Here is a 21,978-nt window from a genome sequence, read left to right on the forward strand (position 1 = left end):
CTGATTAAGAGCATATACCGGTCCAATTAATCGGTTTTCGTTCGAAATTTACCAAACGGAACACCCATGCGGTTAACAATTTGTTGACCGCCTTAATTAATATGCGTCGTAAAGATGGAATCAGCGACGAATTTTAATATTAAGTACACAACAAATTCAATCGATCTCCAAGTACGCTGGCGTTAGGGGAGCCTTGACCTCCCAGTTTAAGGTGATGGAAGTCATAAAGAACAAACGCGCGAAACTAGAATGGTATAAGTAACTTTCTAATTTATCTGTCTATTAAATCGTTCGTACGTAGATACGTGTTGAACAATTAATGTATTTTTCAAACATTTACACACACACACGCACACAGACAGAAAATTTTAACAGCGATGAATCAATCCTATCTTTTTTTATGCGAGACTCGTACTACGGGCGAATATTAATTGGTTCCAGGTTCCAGGCGCGAGAGAAAAAGATTGAATTCGCAATTCCATGATCGCATGGATGACAATGTAATAAATGTTACGATTACGCGCCTCGCTAACGTCGGTGGCGTTTTATTTTCCAAATAAATTGGACATCGAGCGAGGGGTGACGTTTTAAACGCGCGGCGCAATAAAAAAAAAAGCAGTCGCATTCTATTTGTACGCCGATTTTGCCACTTTTATATTGAATTTATGCGCGCCATGCTCGTCATTATGTTTTGTTGACGGTTAATTTAAAATGTGGGCGGTGTAGGCGAATTTCGGTAGGTTTCTTCGATTGATCTATCGGGTCGGCTATTTTTAGCGCGATTAAAAGCCATTATAAACTACGCCAGAGCCCAATGAATGTTATGACAAATTAAAAAGATGCGTGGGATGGAATTTTTAGGAAAGCTGAAATTCTTGGCAGTTAAAAAGTTAAAAACATTTCGTTTTATTCTATGTAGATGTTTGTAATATGTACGTCAAGATGTTTGTACCAAAAGTGAACATCGTAATTTGTAAAAAAGAGGATTAGAATTGCTTACTGTTTAGTTTTTCACGTTCATTGATTGTATTTTCCAATAATATACTGAAAATAAAAATAATAAATTTGATAAATTTGTAATATTTGTTTTAAAAACACTTACATTTTCTTCCCTTCGGGATTTTTAACGGTATCATGATATTATCGAGTCCAACGTGTTTGAGAAATTTTAACGCACTTAATGCGGCATTTTCTTCCGCCTGCTGCGCTGACAGGTCCTTACTGTAACAGTGATACCCTGGGTTCGTATCCAAACTGACCAAACTTCCGTACTGATCGTCATCTTCAGCAAGATAGGACGAAAAACGAACGCCGATGCCAATATCCCTCCCCAGGGTCAACAAGTCACCTTTGGGACCTTTCTCATTCGCATTATCACTTTTTGAGCTTCCGTCGCTTCCGTCGTTGACAGCTATTGTCGCAAACGCATCTACCACATTCATTGTCGCCTGCCGCAGCATGTCCGGTCGAGTGATTTTGTTCTTCTTCTTATTCTTTTGCGTTTTTTCCTTTTCGACACCTCGCACGTTAATCAAGTCCCACGGCTGGACATTTTCCAACATCTTTAGCATCGCCTCGGCTGCCTTCCGCTTCGATTCCTTTTTCGATGAACCTTCTCCTTCCGTAGTTAAATCGGACATCTTGCAACGCGTCACGAATAACTTCTTGTGCGCTGGCCCCGACTCGCTGATAACATCAAAGGCGAGGTCCCATTGATGTTTCGCTGCCGTTTCGTGGAGTAATGAAATCGGTGATTTTATATTCAACTTGTTGCACAACTGGCCGCTAGTTAAGCATTCATCGGCGTCCTGCAGGGACATTTTTCGAAACTTTTCGAGTGCTTTTTCCGCGGCATCGTGTCTCGCCGACTGTATGGTCCAGCCGGTGCCGATAAAGCTCTCGTCGCCCACGTCGACGCGCACGCGAAACGGGCCGTGGTGTACTTCGTTTTCCACACCGCGCGCCTTGAGACCAGCCGGAAAAGTTGAGTTAAGTTCGCTCATGTAATCGCGCGATGTTGAATCCAACGAATAATAAACATACTTGTCACTGGAATCGATGAGGACATTACCAGCATCGTTGTAATATTCGACTTTCATGCCCAGTTTTCCGGCGATGCTATTCAAGTAAACGGTTGGTGTTAATTGTTGAACGTCACGCTTGATTTGCTCAGGTGTCTTGGTCGGTGGGCGTTCGTATTTTGTATTCGCTAATGCGTTTAGTGCCGCTTTACGTTTCGCTGCTTTAATTTGCCTCGCCGATGCAATGTAAACTTCGTCGCCGAGGTTTAGTCGAACGCGATAAGTTCTTTCGTGAGGTTCGCCCACTTCCGCAATGAGAATAAATTCGATTGAAATTTTATTGAGTTGCGCCAATTCGTTGATTATATTTAAAGTGTTTTTTTCTTCTTGGGCGATTTTTTTCAGTTCGACCAACATAGATGTATCTTCCGTCGCCTTTGAAGCTGTAATATATTTTTTAAATAGCTACATTTTGTAATAATATTTTTTTATTAAAGAAATACGTAAGAACTGGACAGCATCTTCCAAGAAAACCAATAAACTGCATATTAAAGAACCGTGCCTTTGAGATTGTTTAAAAAAACTCCGAAGCAATCTTAAATTCTAGGAAAATAAGTGAATAATTATAAGGAGCCGAAGAAAGGATGATACGCAGAACCACGCACAAAAGGACGAAAATTTACAAGTCACTAAGGAATAAATACATAAAATAATCAACTCACAACCCTTCCGAGACTTGCATTCTGGTTGTAATAGAAATGATTTCATTTTAAAATGAATAAAAGACAGAAATTTAATATTTTGATTGTCAAAGTAAAAGTGTGTTGCTTTGCGTCTTGTTTTTCGGTTTAGACAGTGCTGCTGTGATAAACAATGATATCTTGACCGTGGAATATCGATAAACCGAAACGAATCTTAGTCGTTTTTAACATTTATACGATTTTTAACAACGATTTTGTTTTGTATTACAAACATATTTTAATTTAATCATTTCTTTCAATGCTTCAATTTTGTTCAAATACTTCCGTTTTAATTGTGTTTAAATTTTCGGTAATTGTACTTACCTAAATTAATTCCCTGCGTCTTCAGAAGTATTAAATTACTTGACGGAATAATATATTCACTCTCAGAATCTGCGGCAGTTTCCAACTTTTCCAACGTGAATTCACCTTTAATATAGACAACACATTTTACACGAATACTGCACGTTCGTAACTAGACAAAAATAAACGGTGTCTCAGTTTTATAACCTCTGAAGCATTTTCTTGACCGTCTTATGTTGATAACATGACAAAACAACGAATCAGCAATTAATTTGTAGGCCAATAACAGTAATTCTAGGAACCACACAACACTAACTATGTTTAAAAGCATAAATTAATGCACATACCTTCAATACACTCATCGCCGTTGAATATTTCATCCAGTTCTCTAATTCCTAACAAATGAACACTATCACAGCTCAATAACAACAGTATAAACATGTATTTGATGTACATGTTGAACAACGAGTATTTGATCTCTTATTCATTAAAGAAAACCGATCTCGGTGAAAGTAAAGAACACTGGCACAACAAACATACCGCAATACACTGTGATTATCAACTGCAAATAAATATGTCGGTACTTCCCATAAGTCACGTGACTGACAAAATTAAACCCAAACTAAAATCCAAATTAATGTCATTTCATACAATTTTTAATAAAATTTATGTAGACATAAATGTTATTTAAATTTGTTCACTTTAATAAAATTGCAATAGGTAAACAGAATTCGCATTTCTGTATAGGTGTTTTTGTTGAATTCTAAGAATTTGCTAGTAAACAATCTTATCTTATCGAGTGTTCGCTTCACGAGTTTGCTTCGACGGTAAAATAAATTTTATTAAAATCATACCTGTGTTTCCCTCTATGATTGATACCAGATACTATTTGACATTAGCGCGAGGTCATCCAGCTTTCCAAATCGCTCCAAAATTCATGCATGTTCAAACGAGACATACGTGTTCATATCCTCATTAATTACTGAAACATGAAGGCGAAAATTAAAATATCCCAATCTGTAATAGATGTAAGTTGATTTATCAATGTTATATCCTGCTGTTAGGTTTCTAATCAACTATTACAATTTTAGAGAATAAAGTCATGTAAAACTGACCAAAGTGGTGCATTATATGGTGTAATTCATCAGGATAAACAATATGTTCTTGGTTTATTCAGCAACGATGATTATTCCTATGCAGATTTACTATTTCCATCTAATATTGACATGTGTGGTGCCTATCAGATGGGTGCAATTGACAAAGAAGAAGTCAATAAAATACTGATGGATGTTGATGTTACTGACAATCCAATATTCCTTTCTGTGCCTGAACCAAACACCATTACTGCTTACCATATCATCAACAACAAATTAGAGAATGCAGAGCTGAGTATTATCACTGACAGCAACATATATGCTGATTTTATGCATGTCAGATTACAAGCACCAATATTGCTAACATCTGAAGTTGATGTTGAGAGTGTAAATGATGAACTTCTAATGATCAGAAAGCAGATAAGCAGTGGCAAGCTGGCATTTCAATGTGACAAATATGGTATCTACATATTAAGTGAGAACAATATTGTTAGCTCAGTAGAATTCAATGAAGATATGCCATTGGGTAAACTAAATGACTTCTACTCCAAACATGGAGAAGTTGATTATACCAGAGATAAAACTGATGATATTGAACTGGAAGTACTACCTATCACTATGCTAAAAAAGGCAACATTTGAAAAAAGTGATACTACCACTTCACATGCACCAATTATTCAAATTGAACAAAGTATACTTATCATAATTAAATATTATGGATTTTAGGTAATTTTAAACATGTATTTTCAGATGAAATGAAGTTATTGAGTATGGTTCTTCAACTAGATGCCATCTCATTGGTGCACAAGGAAACCACTTTAAATAAACTTTACACTATTCTTGTTGAGAGTGCTTGCAGGAATCTAAAACTCATAGGGAATTATATCATGGATATAATGACCGAGAACGATAACAACTTGCCAAAAAAGTTCCAACCGGAAATCCTCCATTTCTTCCCGAGTAAATGCGGCCATTTTATTACAAGGGTATTAAACCGATATGGAGAAGATGAAGGTAAAATTCTATAATAAATTAATCAATAAATAAATAAATATTGTATAATATTTTTTCTAGATAATGTCAGACTGTTACTTCATAGCAACTTTTTATTACCAAAATCCCGTCCAATCTTCAGGCGCGGAAATATTTACCACTTCAAGACCAGCCAGACCAATGGGCAAACACGCCTGTGGAATCCGCATCAAGATATTCGCCTTTCTAATGGAGGTAAATCAAGTCACAGAGAAAGTCTCTATTCAATCTAAAATCTAAGATAAAAACCTAAAATCTCCACCTACAATCTCCACCTGAAACCTACAATAAATAAATATAAATACCATCATTCCCTTTTCCAAAGTAGATAAATAAATAACTTGTCAGTTATCTTTACTTTAAGGTGGTGAAGTTGCATTAGTCTCTGGTAACTATTTATATTACCATTACAAACAAGATGGACTAGATGATGACGGCTGGGGTTGCGCGTATCGTTCGCTACAAACCTTAGCATCATGGTTGTTACTTCAAGGATACACCGATAAGCCAGTGCCTTCATTCAAACAAATTCAACAATGTTTGTATGACATCGGAGACAAACCATCGTCATTCGTAGGATCACGTCAATGGATTGGCTCTACAGAAGTCAACTTTGTCTTGGAGTCACTCTTGGGTATCAGTTGTAGGATACTCAATGTAAGCTCCGGTGATGATTTGGCGAGCAAAGGACCTGATCTTGTCTATCATTTCCAAACATATGGAACACCAATAATGATTGGTAATATTACAAATGAATTTTGCATAAAACATTTTAAACATTTTTAAAAATCCTAGGTGGTGGAGTTTTGGCGCATACAATCCTGGGCGTGGACTACAACCGCGACACAGGAGATATAAAGTTTTTGATTTTGGATCCGCATTATACTGGCGCGGATAACATTAAGACTATTTTAAGTAAAGGTTGGTGCGGTTGGAAAAACATGAGCTTCTGGGATAAGAAAGCTTATTACAATATGTGTTTACCAATTGTACCAAACTGTGTATAATTTAATCACTGTTAATGTCTTGTTACAATTTGGTTTCAATGCGTTTTTAAAGAAGTAATAATAAAAACTATATATATATTAATGCGTTTAACAGTTTTGTGTAGAAATGTTTCGTGACCAGATTAATTTACAATTACAATCCCAAGAAAACATTGCACAGCCTAACAAAGACAAAATGATTAAGAAAAAACACCCCATCCATAAAATCTGAAGGCACTTGTGGTCGTTGTGTTGCGTTTTATTTTAAATTCTCGTGCAAGAGATTGTATGCAGCACCAAGAGCCCAACTAATTTCATGTCCGTCAATTTTCTTATAAAGCTGCAAGATTTTTTATGAATTTAACTTGAATTTCAAATAAATTTAAAAGGTACTTACATTAATTGTTGTAGAATTGTCCAAACCAAGTCCATCTTCCAATAGACTCACTATAAAACTCATATCCAAGCACATGAATGGCTGCTCAGTGTTTGGATCTTCACAAACTAAGAAATAACAAAATATATTTTAGTCAGAAACACATTTTACTGTCAAAATATAAATTACCTTTAGTTTGTGCATGTTTCAGTGCTTCAATTGTAACAGATCCACCTTTAGTTTCATCAATCAGTCCACATTCAGCAGCCCTATCAAAATAGTAACTGAAAGCGAAGATGCGCTTATTTGACAACTCAGCCAATGGTGTTGCCTTGGTCTTTACATAGTCGCGAACAATCTGTTTACATTTATCTAAATCAACAATTGGAACATGTTCCTGTTGACTGATCGCAGTATTAGGATAAGTTTTCGTCGGATAATTCTCCTGTGGACCGCTGATAAGATAATCAGTGCCACCATAGTGCCACTTTTTGTTTTTGATAACAGGATTCACGCAAATACTGGTAATATGTGCAGTGTCATCGTTGTCGTGCGTTAAAATCTCCTTGCGTGCCGCCATTAATCCTAAACCTAGATAACTGTTGGTGAAAACTTGGGTCTTTCCTTGACCCAAAAGTGCGTCGTGGATGAATTCTCTTTGTTTGAGAGTCGCTGGAGTCTGTGGCGCGAATGTAACTTGTGTGGATCCACCGCCCAAGTCAAGAGCAGCGACAGTTCTTGCAGCTTTGCTATTGTCTATAAATAATATAGTTATAAAGTGGATTCATAAATAAAAAGACTAATAACTAACGTAGTAAATAATTAACAGTAAACCAAGAGAAGATTCCTTCATCAGTCCCATCCATAATCTCAACAGAATCCTCCCTGGTTTGGAAAGGTACTTTCTTGAACAGTTCTCTAATAGTATCCAGTAATTTATTGGCCTTTGCAGCTGGGAGTAGCCTAAGTCCAGCTGTCGCTCTAAGAATTAACACAGTCTGCTGCCAATACTCTTGCGGAATCTCATCCTTGGCTTTTTCTATCAAATTATTGATACTGGCCGCAGCCTTGGCTGGATCATCAGCAAAAGCAGACAATCCTGGCTTAGTATACTCGAATAATTCCTTATCAAGTATCAAATCGCCATTCATAATGGCCCGGTGGAATGAAAAAGCAAGTACCCTTGATCCCGTGCTGCCGGCATCCAGCACCACCGCATAGACGGGATAATGTGTGCCCATCGACTTCGCCACATTATCAACGATTCGATTGCTAACATGCCACGGAATGTCATTGTCTGTGTATAAAAGTGTAACAAAAAGGAGCAATGTACCGCTGACCAGCAGACAGATCAGCGATTTGTAAATGCCGCTGGCCTCAACGTTACGACTTTTTTGCTTCGACTTGCGTGGGTGCGCAGGTCTGCCATTCTCCTTATCGTTCGCCTACAAGTACAAGGAATACAAATGATAAGATAACGTTTTACGATTGTGAATAATATGTAAACACTCATAACAATTATGTATGAAAGGGCAAAGAACCATAGCCATTACAAACAAAAAAAGGTAAATTAAGTGCCTGCTAAAAGCTGTACACACACTTGCTCAACCATCAAAAACTCGACCTTGAATTGAATTGTGACAATCATTGATAATTTGTTTGTTTCTAAAGTCGATTTTATGATATGATGAACATCGGAGAATGAATACTTCTATGTTAGTGGATCAAGAAATAACAGATATTATCACTAACTTACAATGCAACTCATAGAGATGACAAAATCTACAAGTTGATGAATAATAACTAAAATTATATCTGCACAACTTTACTTAATAAACGTGTATCTATTTGATGACATCAAAATAATACTCCTCTATTAAACAATAACATTCTGGCGCTCGTGCAACAATCAAAAAGAAGTCAAAGTTGTACCTTTCTTCTTCGCAAGTCCGCTGATTTATTCATCTTTATTAATACTTAACGGCAGGTGTACGATTTGCGCACTCAACGACGATGTTAGCACGAAAATAATACGATTTTGTACTTGCTTACGATTCAACTGATTTGATTTCTATGCCGGCACATTACCGAACTGCACTAGTCGCACTACAGAAATATTTCATTAACTAGCAGACACACTTAAGCGGCTTGAGGTTATACAAGTGATAAAATCGTTCAATTTCAGCACGCAGTGCTGATATACGCAGATAACAATACGATAAAATGTTCTAATGCATAAAATCGCAAAGGTTTTAATTTTGTCGCGTCATTACGATGATTACAACACTTGACCTTCTATTGAATCGTTGGATAGGAAACTAACAACGCTACCGAGTCATGAACTTCACTATTTATGCCAAATAGACATCGTTTGTCAGAATTGCCCGAAGCATGCGTATTCGAGTTTAATATTGGAGTAGAATTTCTGTATTGTATGATGCGTTGCTATCAGTAGCATTAAGGATAGTGTTGCAATCAGAGATTATGTATCAGCACTTAACGAATTCATTTGCTCTAGATTGATGTTTATTTTGATGTGGATTCTAGAAGTACATCGAATGTTAATGCAACGCTGTAATTAATTAATTTTTGAATTTTCAACCTTATGCTTATAGTATACCCCTAAAATCTGAGAAAATAAACTTACCCGCATCTGTAGAAATAAAATTAATAATGGTTTTTATGTATCATTACAAGTCTTTTGTATAAACAATCTTTTAAAATGCAAGAATGCCGCTTTTCTGCTGGCATTTGGTTTTGTTGGCATGTATGAGCAACATAACCGCCAATTTTCGACTTAGTTAACTTTATTTTAAAGTCAAGTTTTAAAAATGTTGGAAACTAGTAAAAGTTCAATTAAAAAATGCATTAAAAAACAACAGCGATGCCAAGCAATAATAGGAAAAGATGCTAATATTGTATTTTCAGACCAGCCAACAAATGTAAGCCTAATTTAAAGTTTCAATCATATTCAGTTCTGATTGTACTTGTTTATTTCAGAATATCGTTATTTGTAATGCGGGCCTTTCTAATGGTTTAACCCCAGAACAAGTAATAGAGAATTTTACCCAATATGGACCAATTTCTGCCGTTCATATGTTACCAGGAAAGTCTTATTGTTACCTCATATTTCAAAATATATATGATGCTGAACATGCTTACAACTCATGCAATGGCATTCTTAACTTAGCTCAGGACAAGAAACCTCTTTATTTGGGGTACACAAATTCTACTTTAACATCTCCAACTTCAAATTCATTTGATAAACCACCAGGGTTAAAAATAATAGAAAATGTTTTAACTGCAGATGAAGAAACTTCATTTCTAAATTTTATTCTTAATGATCCAGAAAATAATGAACATCAGCAGCTAAAACATAGATTTGTTAAGCACTTTGGATATGAATTCAAGTATGAAATCAATAATGTTGATAGGAATTCACCACTTAAAGAAACTATACCTTCACATTGTGAGAAATTATTTAAGTTCATGAATATAACTCCTGATCAATTGACTGTGAATTGTTATAATCCTGGGCAGGGTATACCAGCTCATGTAGACACACATAGTGCTTTTGAAGGTCCAATTATTTCACTATCATTAGGGTCTGATGTTGTTATGGAGTTTAAACATGATGATGGAAGAAGTTGTTCTGTTTTGCTGCCAAGAAGAAGTTTGACTATAATGGATGGTGAATCAAGGTATGATTGGACACATGGCATCACACCAAGAAAATTAGATGTAATTAAAGGCATGAATGGTTTGACAATTAATAAAAGAGATGTGAGAGTATCTTACACCTTTAGAAAAGTTAATATGTCAGGTGTTTGCACTTGTAACTATCCATCAAAGTGCGACTCGCGTAAAAATATAGAAATTAATGATGAAGATGCTAGAAAACTGGAAGATATTCATGTACAACAGGTGTATAATAACATAGCGTCGCATTTTAGTGATACTAGGCATACACCATGGCCAAATGTACTTGAATTTGTTCAATCGTTTGATTTAGGTTCTGTTGTTCTTGATATTGGATGTGGTAACGGCAAAAACATCGGTCATACTATTACAAACTTCGAGGTAACTATAATATGATAATTAATTACTGCATGAACATGTAAAACCTTAATATTTCTATGTTTCAGATTGGTTGTGATAACAGTATAGGACTATTGTCTTTATGCCGTGAACGCAACTTGGAAGCACTTGCTTGCAATTGTCTTCAAGTGCCATTTAAAGACTCAATCGCCGATGGCATTCTAAGTATTGCTGTAATCCATCACTTAGGCAGTGAATCACGACGTCTTCAAGCCATTGCAGAAATAATTAGATTACTACGAGTAGGCGGTAAAGCATTGATATATGTATGGGCAAAAGATCAAAATCGTAATGAAAAATCAAGCTATCTTAAACAAGACCGCAAAAATCGTAAAAGCACTAGTTGCGTTCAAGCCTCCAATACCACCAAAAAAGTTAATGTTGGTGAAAATATTGCTTTAGCCGTACACACAAACCGTAAGCAGTTTGCTGAACAAGATATGCTGGTACCATGGAAACTAAAGGGCACCGAAATTGAAAACAAGAACGAATCGGAGTTTCTTAGGTTCTATCACGTCTTTCAAGATCAAGAACTTTTATTACTCGTTGAATCTTTTAAGAATGTTAACATACTTAAGTACTATTATGATCAAGGTAATTGGTGTGTAATTTTTGAGAAAATAAATTGAATTATACATAATTTGGTCTGAAAAAGTGTAGTAATTCATTGTAGTCGTAGTTTTCCAGGATTTCCATTAACTTTGGAATCTTACTTTTAACATTTATACCTTTAAATTTGTTGTAGTCAACATATAAATCAGTTATTATACCTGTAAGAATAATCACATCGTTTAAAATTAAATCATCAATGATGATTTCATTTACCATGTAATCGATCACAGAATGAAGGCTGTCGTTTAAATTCGTCTCTGTATCTCTTTTCATTAGCAAGCAAGTCGCGATATTTCTTGCTGAGAACATCCATTGTATCGTCATTGTCATTTACGTCCAATTCGTGCAGTGCATTAATCAAATCAACCTTTTATTCAAATCAATGAAACCCTTGAGCTTTGGATCGATGAGTTGTAAAACATGATTAATACTTTCATCATTTATATCTAGAAATGATTTCAAAGAATTATATATTGAAGTATTGATTATATAAGTACTTACATGCAGATGCTTCAAATTTAATATTCTTTTTAGTAGCTTGTTTACTAAAGAACTCTTTTAATATTGAAATAGTAGTAACATTATCAGATTTAAATGTTCCTTCTCCTTTGGTGTATCGACATTGTAAGATGGTATCCAAAAATGTGGATTGAAAATTCAACACAGTTTCTTCTCCAAAATTGGGTTTCTCTGGAACTTCTGGTAGGCAATTGCTCACCCAGGAATGAATTTCTGCCACGCTAAATGATCCCTTTACAGTTAAAACGTCAAATGCACGTTGTTCATCAAAGTGGTGAATGCGTAAATGTAGCGATAAAGGTTTAATTTCATATTCACGCAGTTGACAAAACTTCGGTTGTAGTAATGGCGTAATATACGCCTTTAAAACACCATATTGCCCTTCGATCGTACGAATGTTCACTTCCAATCGATTAGTATTAACTTGACAACGATATGTTGCCAGTAAGAAATTACCAGATTTTGCATCAGCGTCGCTATAACTTACAACAGCCGAATTTTTCTCTACATCCAACAAATCAACCGGCACATCACTTTGCAAAAGAACGTTATCAATCGCTGTAGGTACTTCTAATGTAAGAGTGTATGACGCACCTTCTTTGCTTAAAATCATTGAATCTTTAATACTTAACATCGGTATAGCTGAGAATTCATCAAGAAAACTATGCGTCAACGATTGATATCTCTCGCGTTCCTTGACTAAAGTTGTCTGCAGTTCTTCAATTTCCGATTTAAGTTTGATTATTTTATGTGACGCATCCGCGGAATACATGTAGGAGCCATTTTGACTATCTCCACCAACCTTTTTATCTGTAGCTTCCGAGGTGAGACCAAAAATTCGACCTGTGTAAGTTGCCACGACAATTTCATCGAAACCTACGGTGCTTACAATGCCACATTGCAAAGAGGTGACACTTTCATTGCAATGCTACAAACAATCAATAATGAAATTAAAAATTACTCAAAATTGTAATTATTTTAACATACATATGTAAATACTAAGTTGGGACGATCAATTTTATCCAGAATGTTAATGGTGTATACTTCTATATTACCATCACTTCTTCCAATGACCAAATTATTGGCACCGTTTTTTGTTAAGTCGTAAGATACGATGCAACTGATTGAACTTGAATTTTGCGAATGATTAAGTAACCAGCGATCAAAAGTATGAGCTCTGTCCAAATCTAACAGACCAACTTTACCATCAACTGTTCCAAAGATAACAAAATGTCGATCTTCAAACTCGTAAATGTGTAATAATGTCGGTGGAGATTCTATTTCAATGCTGTGTGTAACTCTTGCATGTTCCAAACTTCTAATCATTCTTCCTTCGCATGCAATCAGCGAAATAAGACGGTTAGTCTAAAATGATTATGTTTAACAAATGTATTTAAAGATTAATCTATAAATAATACTTTGTCTAAATACAATGCAATCACGTCGACGATTCTATCACCACATAAATATGATCCAACATCTTTACAATCCCTGTAGTGATTATAAATGTGTTTTCCACAGACGAATAAATCATTACCAAAAACGTACCTAAAATGTATATTTCTTTATTATTTTGCATTACAATTTATAATAACTTACATTGAAGAAATCGGTTCTGTCAGGTTTGTATCAAAACTTAGAAATAATTTTCCTTTCTTTGTGAACCCCCGCACTTCATTATCAGTAGCGATAAAGATTTTATCATGTGGTGTTCCTGATGCACCAGCAAGTTGCAAGGACGTACATTTAGGCCCTGGCAGTGTTTTAAAATGCAGTAGCACATCTTCCTTCTTAATAGAAAACACTTGCAGGATACCATCTTGATCAGCAACGGCAACCTTCTGCGTTTCACCGGATACCTCACAGGGTAAAAGTTTAACACAATTATTAGAATTTACACCAATTATGGTATAATCCACTCGGGTTAACTCCAGCTCCATTTTCGAAATAAAGTGCAATGAAAACCCAATCGATCGATATACAAGAATTCGTCATGACAACTATTCAATACAAACAATTACTAAAAGATGTGACTACGATGACATTGCATCAATCCGTTACGTTTAATGTGAATAGAATAATTCGCAATAATAATAAAATCGGTATAATTGCATAATTTACTGGTTCATTAAGCGCAAACAGCGTTGTTATTAGCTTAGGTCAAGGCAACCGGAAGTAGATATCAGCAGTAGATAAATTTGTCGAATTCAATGTTGCGGCTGTGATGCATCACACCATTCATTGTCATTGAAATGATTGTAATGTTCCAAAAAGCCAGGTAGCCAGGCACATAACTATATGCTTCGGAACGGGAAATGGGTTTTGTTGTTTTGTATCGCAACGCTTGCGCACCTATGTGTTTGATCAATGTGCGTCCGCGTATTGCACCTGACAAAGCCCCGCGATATTACAACCAAGAATACAACCCATTTTAGCGACCAGCAGCAGAACGCATGCAACGGGCGCGCGTGTTGTACGTGTTGTTCATTATACACATTTTGAGCCATGCGCGTGCACCATAAACACAAGCCAATTTGTTTTGGGCGCGTTTTTAATTAATTAGCAAAGATAAGTTTAAAATGAAGTTTAAAACTTTTTGAATGTGCGTTTGCTGAGCCAACGATCAGTGTTCAAATGGAAATAAATCTGTTGTTAAGTGTAGTGTTGCTTTTAAAGTGCGCGCATGGGGAATACCTGAATCTTACCAATTTATCTAAGATAAAAGAAGGCATTGGTAAGTTAATACTTTTATAGTTGCTGTAATTTACTTGTGTAAATTACATAATTATGTTGTATCATCCCGTACCAAGCGCGATTATTGTAGCATCCTCATTTGATCAATAAAAGCGCGTGTATTGTAGAATTGGCCGCGCTTGAAAATGCATTCCGACACGTCCAGAGCAGTTACAAACTGGAGGACTTCTTCTGGACTGGATCTGGCGATGGGCCAACCGGACCAGAGGACGAAACTGATTACACTACTGTGTTCAGTACAAGCACGAGTACTAAAACCGTTTACGTGACTTCAACAGCATACGTAAACTAATTTCATAATCAGAGCACGCGATCAAATCGCTTTGTATGCATTTCGTAAATATTTTCAGACTCCGCCAACTACTACCAGTGCAACCACTGTGTGTCAGTCTTGTGATGGTTCAACTATTGAACCAACAGCGTACGATTACGATTTGGATGCCGATAAAGAGTTTTGGCTACTCACTGTGTTGAAAAGCGATGGGAAAGATCCGGATATCGTTGATTTGAGGAAAAGTTTAGCGAACTTATACAAGAAGGCGTTTCTAAGGCAACAGGCCAAACATTTAGGCATAAATCCACGTATAAAACGCGAAGATAAACCGATCAATGTTTATATACATAAAATTGACAGGCAACCCATCAATGGCGAGGATAAAATTGAAGTGGTTTATCATGTTGCCGTATCTGGACAACCTGTAGATGCAGTTACTGCTTCCGAAGACATGCGATTGGTGACTGATAAGGAAGTTAAAGAGGAACTTGGGTTTCCGTTTCTAGTCAAAGCCGAACGTAATAAATCAATTTTTTCTAACTAAAATTTGAGTAATTTTTAAATTTTAGCTTATATTAAACCAACAGTCGCTCAAGAACTTGCTGAAGTAAAATCCACGTGGTTGTTTATAAGCATTTCATTAATAATATTAATCATATTGATATTGGGTGTTATTTTGATTGCGTTTTGTATAACTAAGCGGAACCCTGATGACAAACAAAAGAAAGTGTTCGGGGAACGTGAAGGGCGACTTAATGAAGCTTTTCAAACTGATGCGGTGGATTCTAGGTCTTATACAAGTGGTAGACGTAATCAGAATCCATCCCCTACGTATATTAACTTCCGAACACAAGCATCAACAGAAACACTTACAAATATTCGCCCTAATAGCGGTCTCAGTTCATCAACTTTGTCGAGGTATACCATACACAATGTTGATCATTAACGCATACATAACAAGCTATCGAGTTTTGTTTCATTGCAGTAATAGCAGTGTCGACATATCGCCCCTGATGGCACTCGGAAAACCGCGCAAACTTCAGCGCCCGAAAGCCGCCGTCAACAAAACGGTGCCATTAAATGTAGCGCCAAGTAATTTATCCACAAGTAGCAGTAGTAGTACATTAAGCGACGCTATCTACGTTGGACATCATGATCCAGGTGTTATCAGCCCTAAATCATATTTATCCATGCCGTCCGTAAAAGCGTTCCCAAAGTATGTTGGATGTTTTATAATGAAAACAAATCAATACTTTACTGACATGTAAATATAAATATTTTAGAGGCAATAATCCCGAGCCGTTGAACAAAGTACTGGAGCCCCTGAGCGTGCATCATTTAGACATGCACGACCCGGACGAGTTTACAATCAGCCGACACGGAAGCCTAGGTGCGTCAGAAGATCCTGGCGTGATAGGCCCGGTTGTTTGGAATCTACACAAACATCGCATGCAACAGCAAGGCTTGGATGATGGGGACATCGATGACGGGCAGCCGACGAACGTCTCGAAGATGCGCAAGCGATTCCATGAATTACTCGATGACACATTCAGTTTGTTCGGAAGCAGAAGAGAAAGTCCAATGCATAAACCGATACAAGTTAAGAGTCAATCTGCAATGGATCGGTAAACAATTATTTTAAAATATTTCATCATAAATTATCTTAAAATTTAATCTTTTTGACAGAAACTTTGAAATTAAACACGACCCACCAAGACCCAAAACAACCGAACCTCGTCGCACTATTGAAGGCCCCAAAGGCGCCTGGATGAGTACTGCCCCATCGCCATTAGTCCGCCCAATCAGTGCACCCTTTGATAGACCCTACACCGCGCCTCGAATAAACCGCGAATTAATATTAGTTAATGGCGTGCTAAAAGAAAACGACCCGGCGATACCGTTGATTGAGGAAATCAAAAAGGAAATCGACAAGTGTTCAACGCCAAATTTTGATAAACCTGGTACCAGCAAACAAAATTAAACAATAAAGTAGGCCAATCGGTTTTTAATAAAAATTTTGAATGACTAATGTGTTAGCGTTTGCAATAATCTTGAGTTGTTAACTACTGCATCGAATGTTTGAAATTATAGTGTTTAACATACTTGATACAGATTTATATAATAAACTTGATGTTTTTATTAATAATCAGGTCTGATCGTGTTACCGAAAATATCTAGAGTGACTAAATTAATTAGTAACCTGCGCATATATAACCAATACTTGCATTTTATATGTAGGTATATAAATATTGTGTCATTAGGTGTCCCCACCCAAAGATAAAATTCTCCTTGGGTCGTGTTGAAGTTCTCGTCGGACCGTCCACCTACCTAATCACTTAGTGATACACAATCGGTCAGTGTGGTGCAGTTCTTCCATCGGGCATTATCTGTTGCTTCTTTTGCTCGCGCGTATTATTATTCTAAACGTCTCAACATCTAAACAAACCTTGACTCAGAAACAAGTTTGGTTCGAGTGCTGGTGTTGTTAATAAGTAGACAAACATTAAAAAATCTGCCTTAGAATGATGCGTTGTTGGACGTTAGTGTTGTTTGGCTTATTAGTTGATGGGAATCCATACTCGGGGCACGTGGCAGACACAGATACTGATTCAATATCTTTCCCTGGAGCTGTCCACCGTCGGACCATAGACATCTCCAAATCGCCAAAGTCAAACGTTACACTCGGTTATAATTCCCTTGAAACGGTAAGTAATAATTATTTTAATTAGCACGAGTATATACTAAATTGTTTTACTCTGCAATTAATTTTTGATACGATAGCAAATTTATTACCACCGTCTAGTTTAAACTGCACATAAAATTAATTGCGATGACGAATCGTGCGAAATCCGCATCGTGAAATCCATTTATTTATAGAACTAATTTAAATATGGGTATTTCCCACCCATTTTAATCGAAATCTTCTATTTTTCATAACGTTGAGATCCCGCCAGTGGAATTCATACAAAAGATCAGCACGTACAATGTCAGCGACCTATTGTTGTACTATGTCGACGATTATGAGGACGAAGCAGTTGTTGCAAGTAAGTTTGTTTTCTATAACATTTTATATTAACTGTTAATACAAAAAATATTTATCGCAAAGTTCACACGTATCAAATAAGTCTATCATCTTGATTTTGGCACATTGTGATCACTTACAGTACACTAACAAACAAGAATTCCATAAATAATAAGTTTATAACAAATTTCTATTTACAATGAGAGTTAAAATCGTATTTTAAATCGTAGATGATTAATAATTTTTTTGATTTGTTGTAAATTAACATTAGATCTAATAAAAGAGATTCATTGTTTGTAATAATACTAACAGTAACAAAACAACTTCATAAAGCTTTGCAGAAGATTCAAAATTAATGATTGGGACCCCAATTAATTGCACGTTGATAAGAAGAGATTCATTCTGCGGGATTCGGCACCGCGTTGAAATCATTGAGCAAATTCCGCCTGCATCGCATGTTACCTTTATAAATGATCAAGTGTACGAGATAGCCGGTGGGCGTTTTACTGTACGCAACTTGGAATGTGCAAGGCCGTTGCCACTTGGTTTCCTTTTGATACTTCTTGCCGCTTTTCCCGCGAAACTCCAGATATCCTGTTGAGCTTATATTCGCGGTGTATAGGGGCGCGGAGATTTTCGGCTCGATAACATCGCCTGTGAGTCGCGAGCGTTTCGCTGGCGATTCAGACGGGCAATTATGCAGGCCATCGCCTTGACCCTTTTCTCGCTTGCGTGAACTAGTCGCGATCGTGGCGTTCGGTGGTGTTTTTTCTTGTTGTGCACTGGGATTCGGTTTCACTTCCGAAACGTCGTTCGCGTCGGTTGCACGCAATGTCGAGTACTCGACTATATGGGTTTTTCGGTAGCCTATTTCGTGACACGGTTCAATTTTTGAAAACCTATGCTTCATCAAGTCCATGTGCAACTTGGCAAAGTCTTTTATGTTTTGAACACCTTTAATTGTCCTGCCAAACCAATCAAGGACAGCGCCCTCTGATAAATGATACGTGAATGTTTCACGATGGTTTTCGAGGAGATCGAAGTAGAAGGAAGCGAATTCCTGCGCGTCTTCGTATTGTTCTGAAGTGAACGAGTCCATAATTTCGAAATTCTGTAATAAATTTGACGTAGAAATAGTTTAGCGATTGTTTTTTTGCCTCGCAAAACCAACTTGACAGTATATTTTTCATTTACAGCTAGATTTGGTGCAGATGTAGAAAGAAGTAAGTAATGAGATATAAGCAAACATAAATAATAATCAAATTGTAATAGGTTCAGCAATCACACCAAAACCAGCACCATGCATACCAGAACTTCAAACTGTAAAGCTTGCACCTGAAAATAATGATCCTTCCCTTATTTTTATTCCTGCCTGTACCAGAATAGAAAGATGTGGAGGATGTTGCTCACACAATCTATTATCATGCCAGCCAAAAGACAGTGAAATAGTGAGTTTTAAGGTAAGAATATTTAACTATTCACAGTACCAATTGGATTCTATTAAATCTGACCTTATCATAGCTCATCAAAACACAATTTGCATCAGGGAATAGGTTGAAATATGTTGGTAAAGAGATAGTCCACATGGAAAAGCATACAAAGTGTTTTTGTGGTTGCAAAGTTAAAGCAACAGTAAGTTCTAAACACAATTTTAGAAAATGCAACATTATAACAATTATTTTTATAGGATTGCACTGCAGTTCAAAAATATAATGAACAAGAATGCAAGTGTGAATGTGCCAATACAGATGAAGAACAAAAGTGTCATGCAAGCAGTGGCAAGAAATTATGGGATTACACAACATGTTCCTGCCAATGCAGGAATACCTCTCACTGTTCTACAGGTTTTATGTTTGATAGCATTAATTGCAGATGCATTCCAATACCAAAAAGACGCCATGTCCTAGACCAGAGACCCATTGAAGAAGCAGAAAAGCAGAAACCAGTGCCATTTACATTCCAAGCAACAGTTGATGAAGACTATGACTATTAATGACATTAAGAAATTTTGTACTTACTGTTACTGTTGATTAAAGCATGGTGTCCATTGTGTCAGTGGAACTAAAATTAAAATAAACACATAAAATACGTTACGAATTTTCACTTCAAATACAACACATACCATTGTTTCCTGTGCAAACACAACATTTCAATCACTGTCGCCTCGTGATTTCAACTCGAATGGCTTGAATCGATGTGAAGAGTGATTTGTACGATGGTAGAGATGTTGTCAGTGGTTGTTATTAATTAAAAACGCTTGAAAAAGTACTAATTATTTCAAATAACCTTCAAATGTTAAAAAACGAGTGTGTTTGCAATGCAGAGTCAGCGAAACGAAACAAACAATACGCCGCAAGGTTGAAAGCCATGCGCTTAGTAGCGTTAGTAGGCAAAAGTAGTTAACGTAGTAGAAGCGATGGCCGCAGACATCACAAAATGGCGTCGGTGAGCTTACAGAAAGCTGTGGTGGCGTCGCCTACACACGTAAGTATATTTAACATCGGTAGATGGCAGCTGAACCTTCGAAATAACATTTTATACGTACAAATCCTGCCAAAACGCTTTAATTTTATTTTTAACAATAATTAACACAATATTAGCGCTAATAAATATTTATTTACACATTGAAAGACGTCTTGAATAATTCTGTGCTATTATTCAGTTGTAGATTACAATTTAAAAAGAACGCGAATGAAATATGTTTCTCAATAAAAAAAAACATCGCCAGGGTTGTAGGTTGTAACCATAGCATTAGCATGGTATCATCGTTCATCACAAATCGGTGCAACCGTCGGGGGCATTCCACGATACGACAGGCGCATATTAAAAACTGGATGCTACATTATAACGCAGCGTTGGTAAAAGCTCCGGGCTACTGTTCAGTTTATTGCGTCGGCAGCTTCTTGGTACTCACTGACGCCACTAACGATACAAAGGTGCGCAAAGAACAAATGAAAAATGATTAGACTTCTGATACCGACTTCAAACTTTAAATTATCGCTCCAAAAAAAAGTATTGTCGAGACATAACTTCTTCATACAATACGAAGAAGTAGAAAAACCCAGAAAGCTCCCTAACAGCGAGAATTCGATTAAAACTTGGGGGAGTGGTTATTATTGCCGCTATAATGCGCCGACGTGCATTACTTATTTCAGGGCTTAGCTACCTGTCTTACGACTTCTTGGTTGCGACTACAAAAGCGTCCTTAACTTCATACGCTGCGTGGCCCCTTTAGCGAACGAGTTTTGTTCTTGGGAGCTTCGGGAGGGTGTTTTTTTTTTATTTCCTCGACGCCTGACTACCGATCTTAAGTTATTTTTAACACTTGTAAGTATATGAATATTCAATTCGCTGTAATTGTATGCACCTACACGGAACACAATAAAAATACTCGCGACTCGAACAATTCACTTCTTTCACGGTCAGAAAATGTTTCAAAATTTAAACTTGATAAAGTCAAGCTTAAATACACACATGCGTACTTAAAAAAAGAAGCTTGTGGTCTAGCATTCCGTAAATATTTGGTTAAACGCAGTACAAATTTGAATAGTGCAGTTGTAACAAGGTACAAGTTTAGGAAAAACATGTAAATTAAATTAGAGTGTGCCACTCACCGAATTTTACTGTGTTTCAACAAATAGCGCCTGGCTGTTCAACTGGTTCTCACTTGTCCTAGTCTACGCGACCTATGAACGCATGAACAAAACTAGCACAACTTGTGTGTCTGTCTAAATAGACTACTAGAATTTTACGCTGTAGAATGATAAATAAGTAGGTATGTAGAAAATAAAATTCTAAGTATAAGTTGAATCTACGATGATTGCAACCTTGAATATCTTGGGATTTCTTCAAAGATGCGCAGCAATTATGTTCTGCTGTAATATCTTTCCATTTATTCGATGCGCGTCGAAGATGCACGCTGCATTATGCCGTAGGATCGCATTTGATACGTAAGCGCATTTACTTACAACAACAACAATCGCCTTGAACTCGAGCCACGGTGTCAGTGACTTCGGTATAATCAGAATGTTTCTGCAATCTGCACAACCCCGTAACCAACTTGTAGTGGATTATGAAATAAAATTTATTAATTTGTCCTCACACACTTTAATTGCCCACGGTAAGTCAAATAGAAAAAAAAAAGTTT

At 36.7% G+C, this 21,978-nt stretch overlaps 8 protein-coding genes and 1 long non-coding RNA gene across 11 annotated transcripts; 4 read left to right on the top strand and 5 right to left on the bottom strand.

Annotated features, from left to right (window-relative positions):
- Positions 1–882: 882 nt before the first annotated feature.
- LOC135791482 (double-stranded RNA-binding protein Staufen homolog) lies at positions 883–3,779 on the bottom strand. Its single transcript, XM_065301866.1, has 4 exons — positions 3,412–3,779; positions 3,086–3,190; positions 1,103–2,464; positions 883–1,044 (listed from the first exon to the last, which is right to left on the bottom strand). Exons 1-4 carry the CDS (start codon positions 3,518–3,520, stop codon positions 1,004–1,006), a joined length of 1,617 nt encoding a protein of 538 aa, XP_065157938.1. The 5' UTR covers positions 3,521–3,779; the 3' UTR covers positions 883–1,003.
- Positions 3,780–3,932: 153 nt separating this feature from the next.
- Ufsp2 (UFM1 specific peptidase 2) lies at positions 3,933–6,279 on the top strand. Its single transcript, XM_065301865.1, has 6 exons — positions 3,933–4,092; positions 4,156–4,849; positions 4,909–5,172; positions 5,233–5,385; positions 5,555–5,929; positions 5,986–6,279. The coding sequence occupies exons 1-6, from the start codon at positions 4,054–4,056 to the stop codon at positions 6,195–6,197; spliced, it is 1,737 nt and encodes a 578-aa protein (XP_065157937.1). The 5' UTR covers positions 3,933–4,053; the 3' UTR covers positions 6,198–6,279.
- Positions 6,166–9,323, bottom strand: NTPase (ectonucleoside triphosphate diphosphohydrolase NTPase). Of its 3 annotated transcripts, none has more exons than XM_065301869.1 (5): positions 9,200–9,323; positions 7,364–7,997; positions 6,742–7,308; positions 6,574–6,680; positions 6,166–6,516 (listed from the first exon to the last, which is right to left on the bottom strand). In XM_065301869.1, the coding sequence occupies exons 1-5, from the start codon at positions 9,203–9,205 to the stop codon at positions 6,436–6,438; spliced, it is 1,395 nt and encodes a 464-aa protein (XP_065157941.1). In that variant the 5' UTR covers positions 9,206–9,323; the 3' UTR covers positions 6,166–6,435. The 3 variants fall into 3 exon arrangements, with proteins under 3 accessions (XP_065157941.1, XP_065157939.1, XP_065157940.1); XM_065301867.1 differs by lacking the exon at positions 9,200–9,323 and adding an exon at positions 8,485–8,857; XM_065301868.1 differs by lacking the exon at positions 9,200–9,323 and adding an exon at positions 8,309–8,455.
- A 16-nt stretch (positions 9,324–9,339) lies between these two features.
- Positions 9,340–11,290, top strand: LOC135791480 (alkylated DNA repair protein alkB homolog 8). Its single transcript, XM_065301864.1, has 3 exons — positions 9,340–9,494; positions 9,553–10,632; positions 10,698–11,290. Exons 1-3 carry the CDS (start codon positions 9,384–9,386, stop codon positions 11,277–11,279), a joined length of 1,773 nt encoding a protein of 590 aa, XP_065157936.1. The 5' UTR covers positions 9,340–9,383; the 3' UTR covers positions 11,280–11,290.
- On the bottom strand, positions 11,144–13,747 carry LOC135791479 (Bardet-Biedl syndrome 7 protein homolog). The gene is given in 7 exon segments (XM_065301862.1): positions 11,144–11,420; positions 11,476–11,631; positions 11,634–11,708; positions 11,764–12,709; positions 12,769–13,146; positions 13,200–13,329; positions 13,381–13,747. Coding segments are annotated over 7 exon segments (2,166 nt in total). The 5' UTR covers positions 13,722–13,747; the 3' UTR covers positions 11,144–11,280.
- A 371-nt stretch (positions 13,748–14,118) lies between these two features.
- Positions 14,119–16,955, top strand: LOC135792079 (uncharacterized). Its single transcript, XM_065302700.1, has 7 exons — positions 14,119–14,515; positions 14,643–14,818; positions 14,886–15,327; positions 15,379–15,727; positions 15,795–16,025; positions 16,093–16,434; positions 16,496–16,955. The coding sequence occupies exons 1-7, from the start codon at positions 14,416–14,418 to the stop codon at positions 16,788–16,790; spliced, it is 1,935 nt and encodes a 644-aa protein (XP_065158772.1). The 5' UTR covers positions 14,119–14,415; the 3' UTR covers positions 16,791–16,955.
- LOC135792082 (uncharacterized) lies at positions 15,623–17,172 on the bottom strand. Its single transcript, XR_010548194.1, has 2 exons — positions 17,035–17,172; positions 15,623–16,421 (listed from the first exon to the last, which is right to left on the bottom strand). It is a non-coding gene; the product is annotated as an uncharacterized lncRNA (long non-coding RNA).
- Pvf1 (PDGF- and VEGF-related factor 1) lies at positions 17,154–19,921 on the top strand. Its single transcript, XM_065302701.1, has 6 exons — positions 17,154–17,514; positions 17,754–17,853; positions 19,028–19,054; positions 19,104–19,291; positions 19,353–19,463; positions 19,519–19,921. Exons 1-6 carry the CDS (start codon positions 17,332–17,334, stop codon positions 19,822–19,824), a joined length of 915 nt encoding a protein of 304 aa, XP_065158773.1. The 5' UTR covers positions 17,154–17,331; the 3' UTR covers positions 19,825–19,921.
- LOC135792081 (uncharacterized) lies at positions 17,859–20,051 on the bottom strand. Its single transcript, XM_065302702.1, has 3 exons — positions 19,954–20,051; positions 19,850–19,892; positions 17,859–18,942 (listed from the first exon to the last, which is right to left on the bottom strand). The coding sequence occupies exon 3, from the start codon at positions 18,928–18,930 to the stop codon at positions 18,229–18,231; it is 702 nt and encodes a 233-aa protein (XP_065158774.1). The 5' UTR covers positions 18,931–18,942; positions 19,850–19,892; positions 19,954–20,051; the 3' UTR covers positions 17,859–18,228.
- Positions 20,052–21,978: the final 1,927 nt, after the last annotated feature.

This window comes from Atheta coriaria, unplaced genomic scaffold, assembly GCF_025399875.1.
Source record: "Atheta coriaria isolate IRGN ID8LTWV9N9 unplaced genomic scaffold, Caltech_Dcor_3.1 hic_scaffold_5_pilon, whole genome shotgun sequence".
Classification (NCBI taxonomy): domain Eukaryota; kingdom Metazoa; phylum Arthropoda; class Insecta; order Coleoptera; family Staphylinidae; genus Dalotia; species Dalotia coriaria.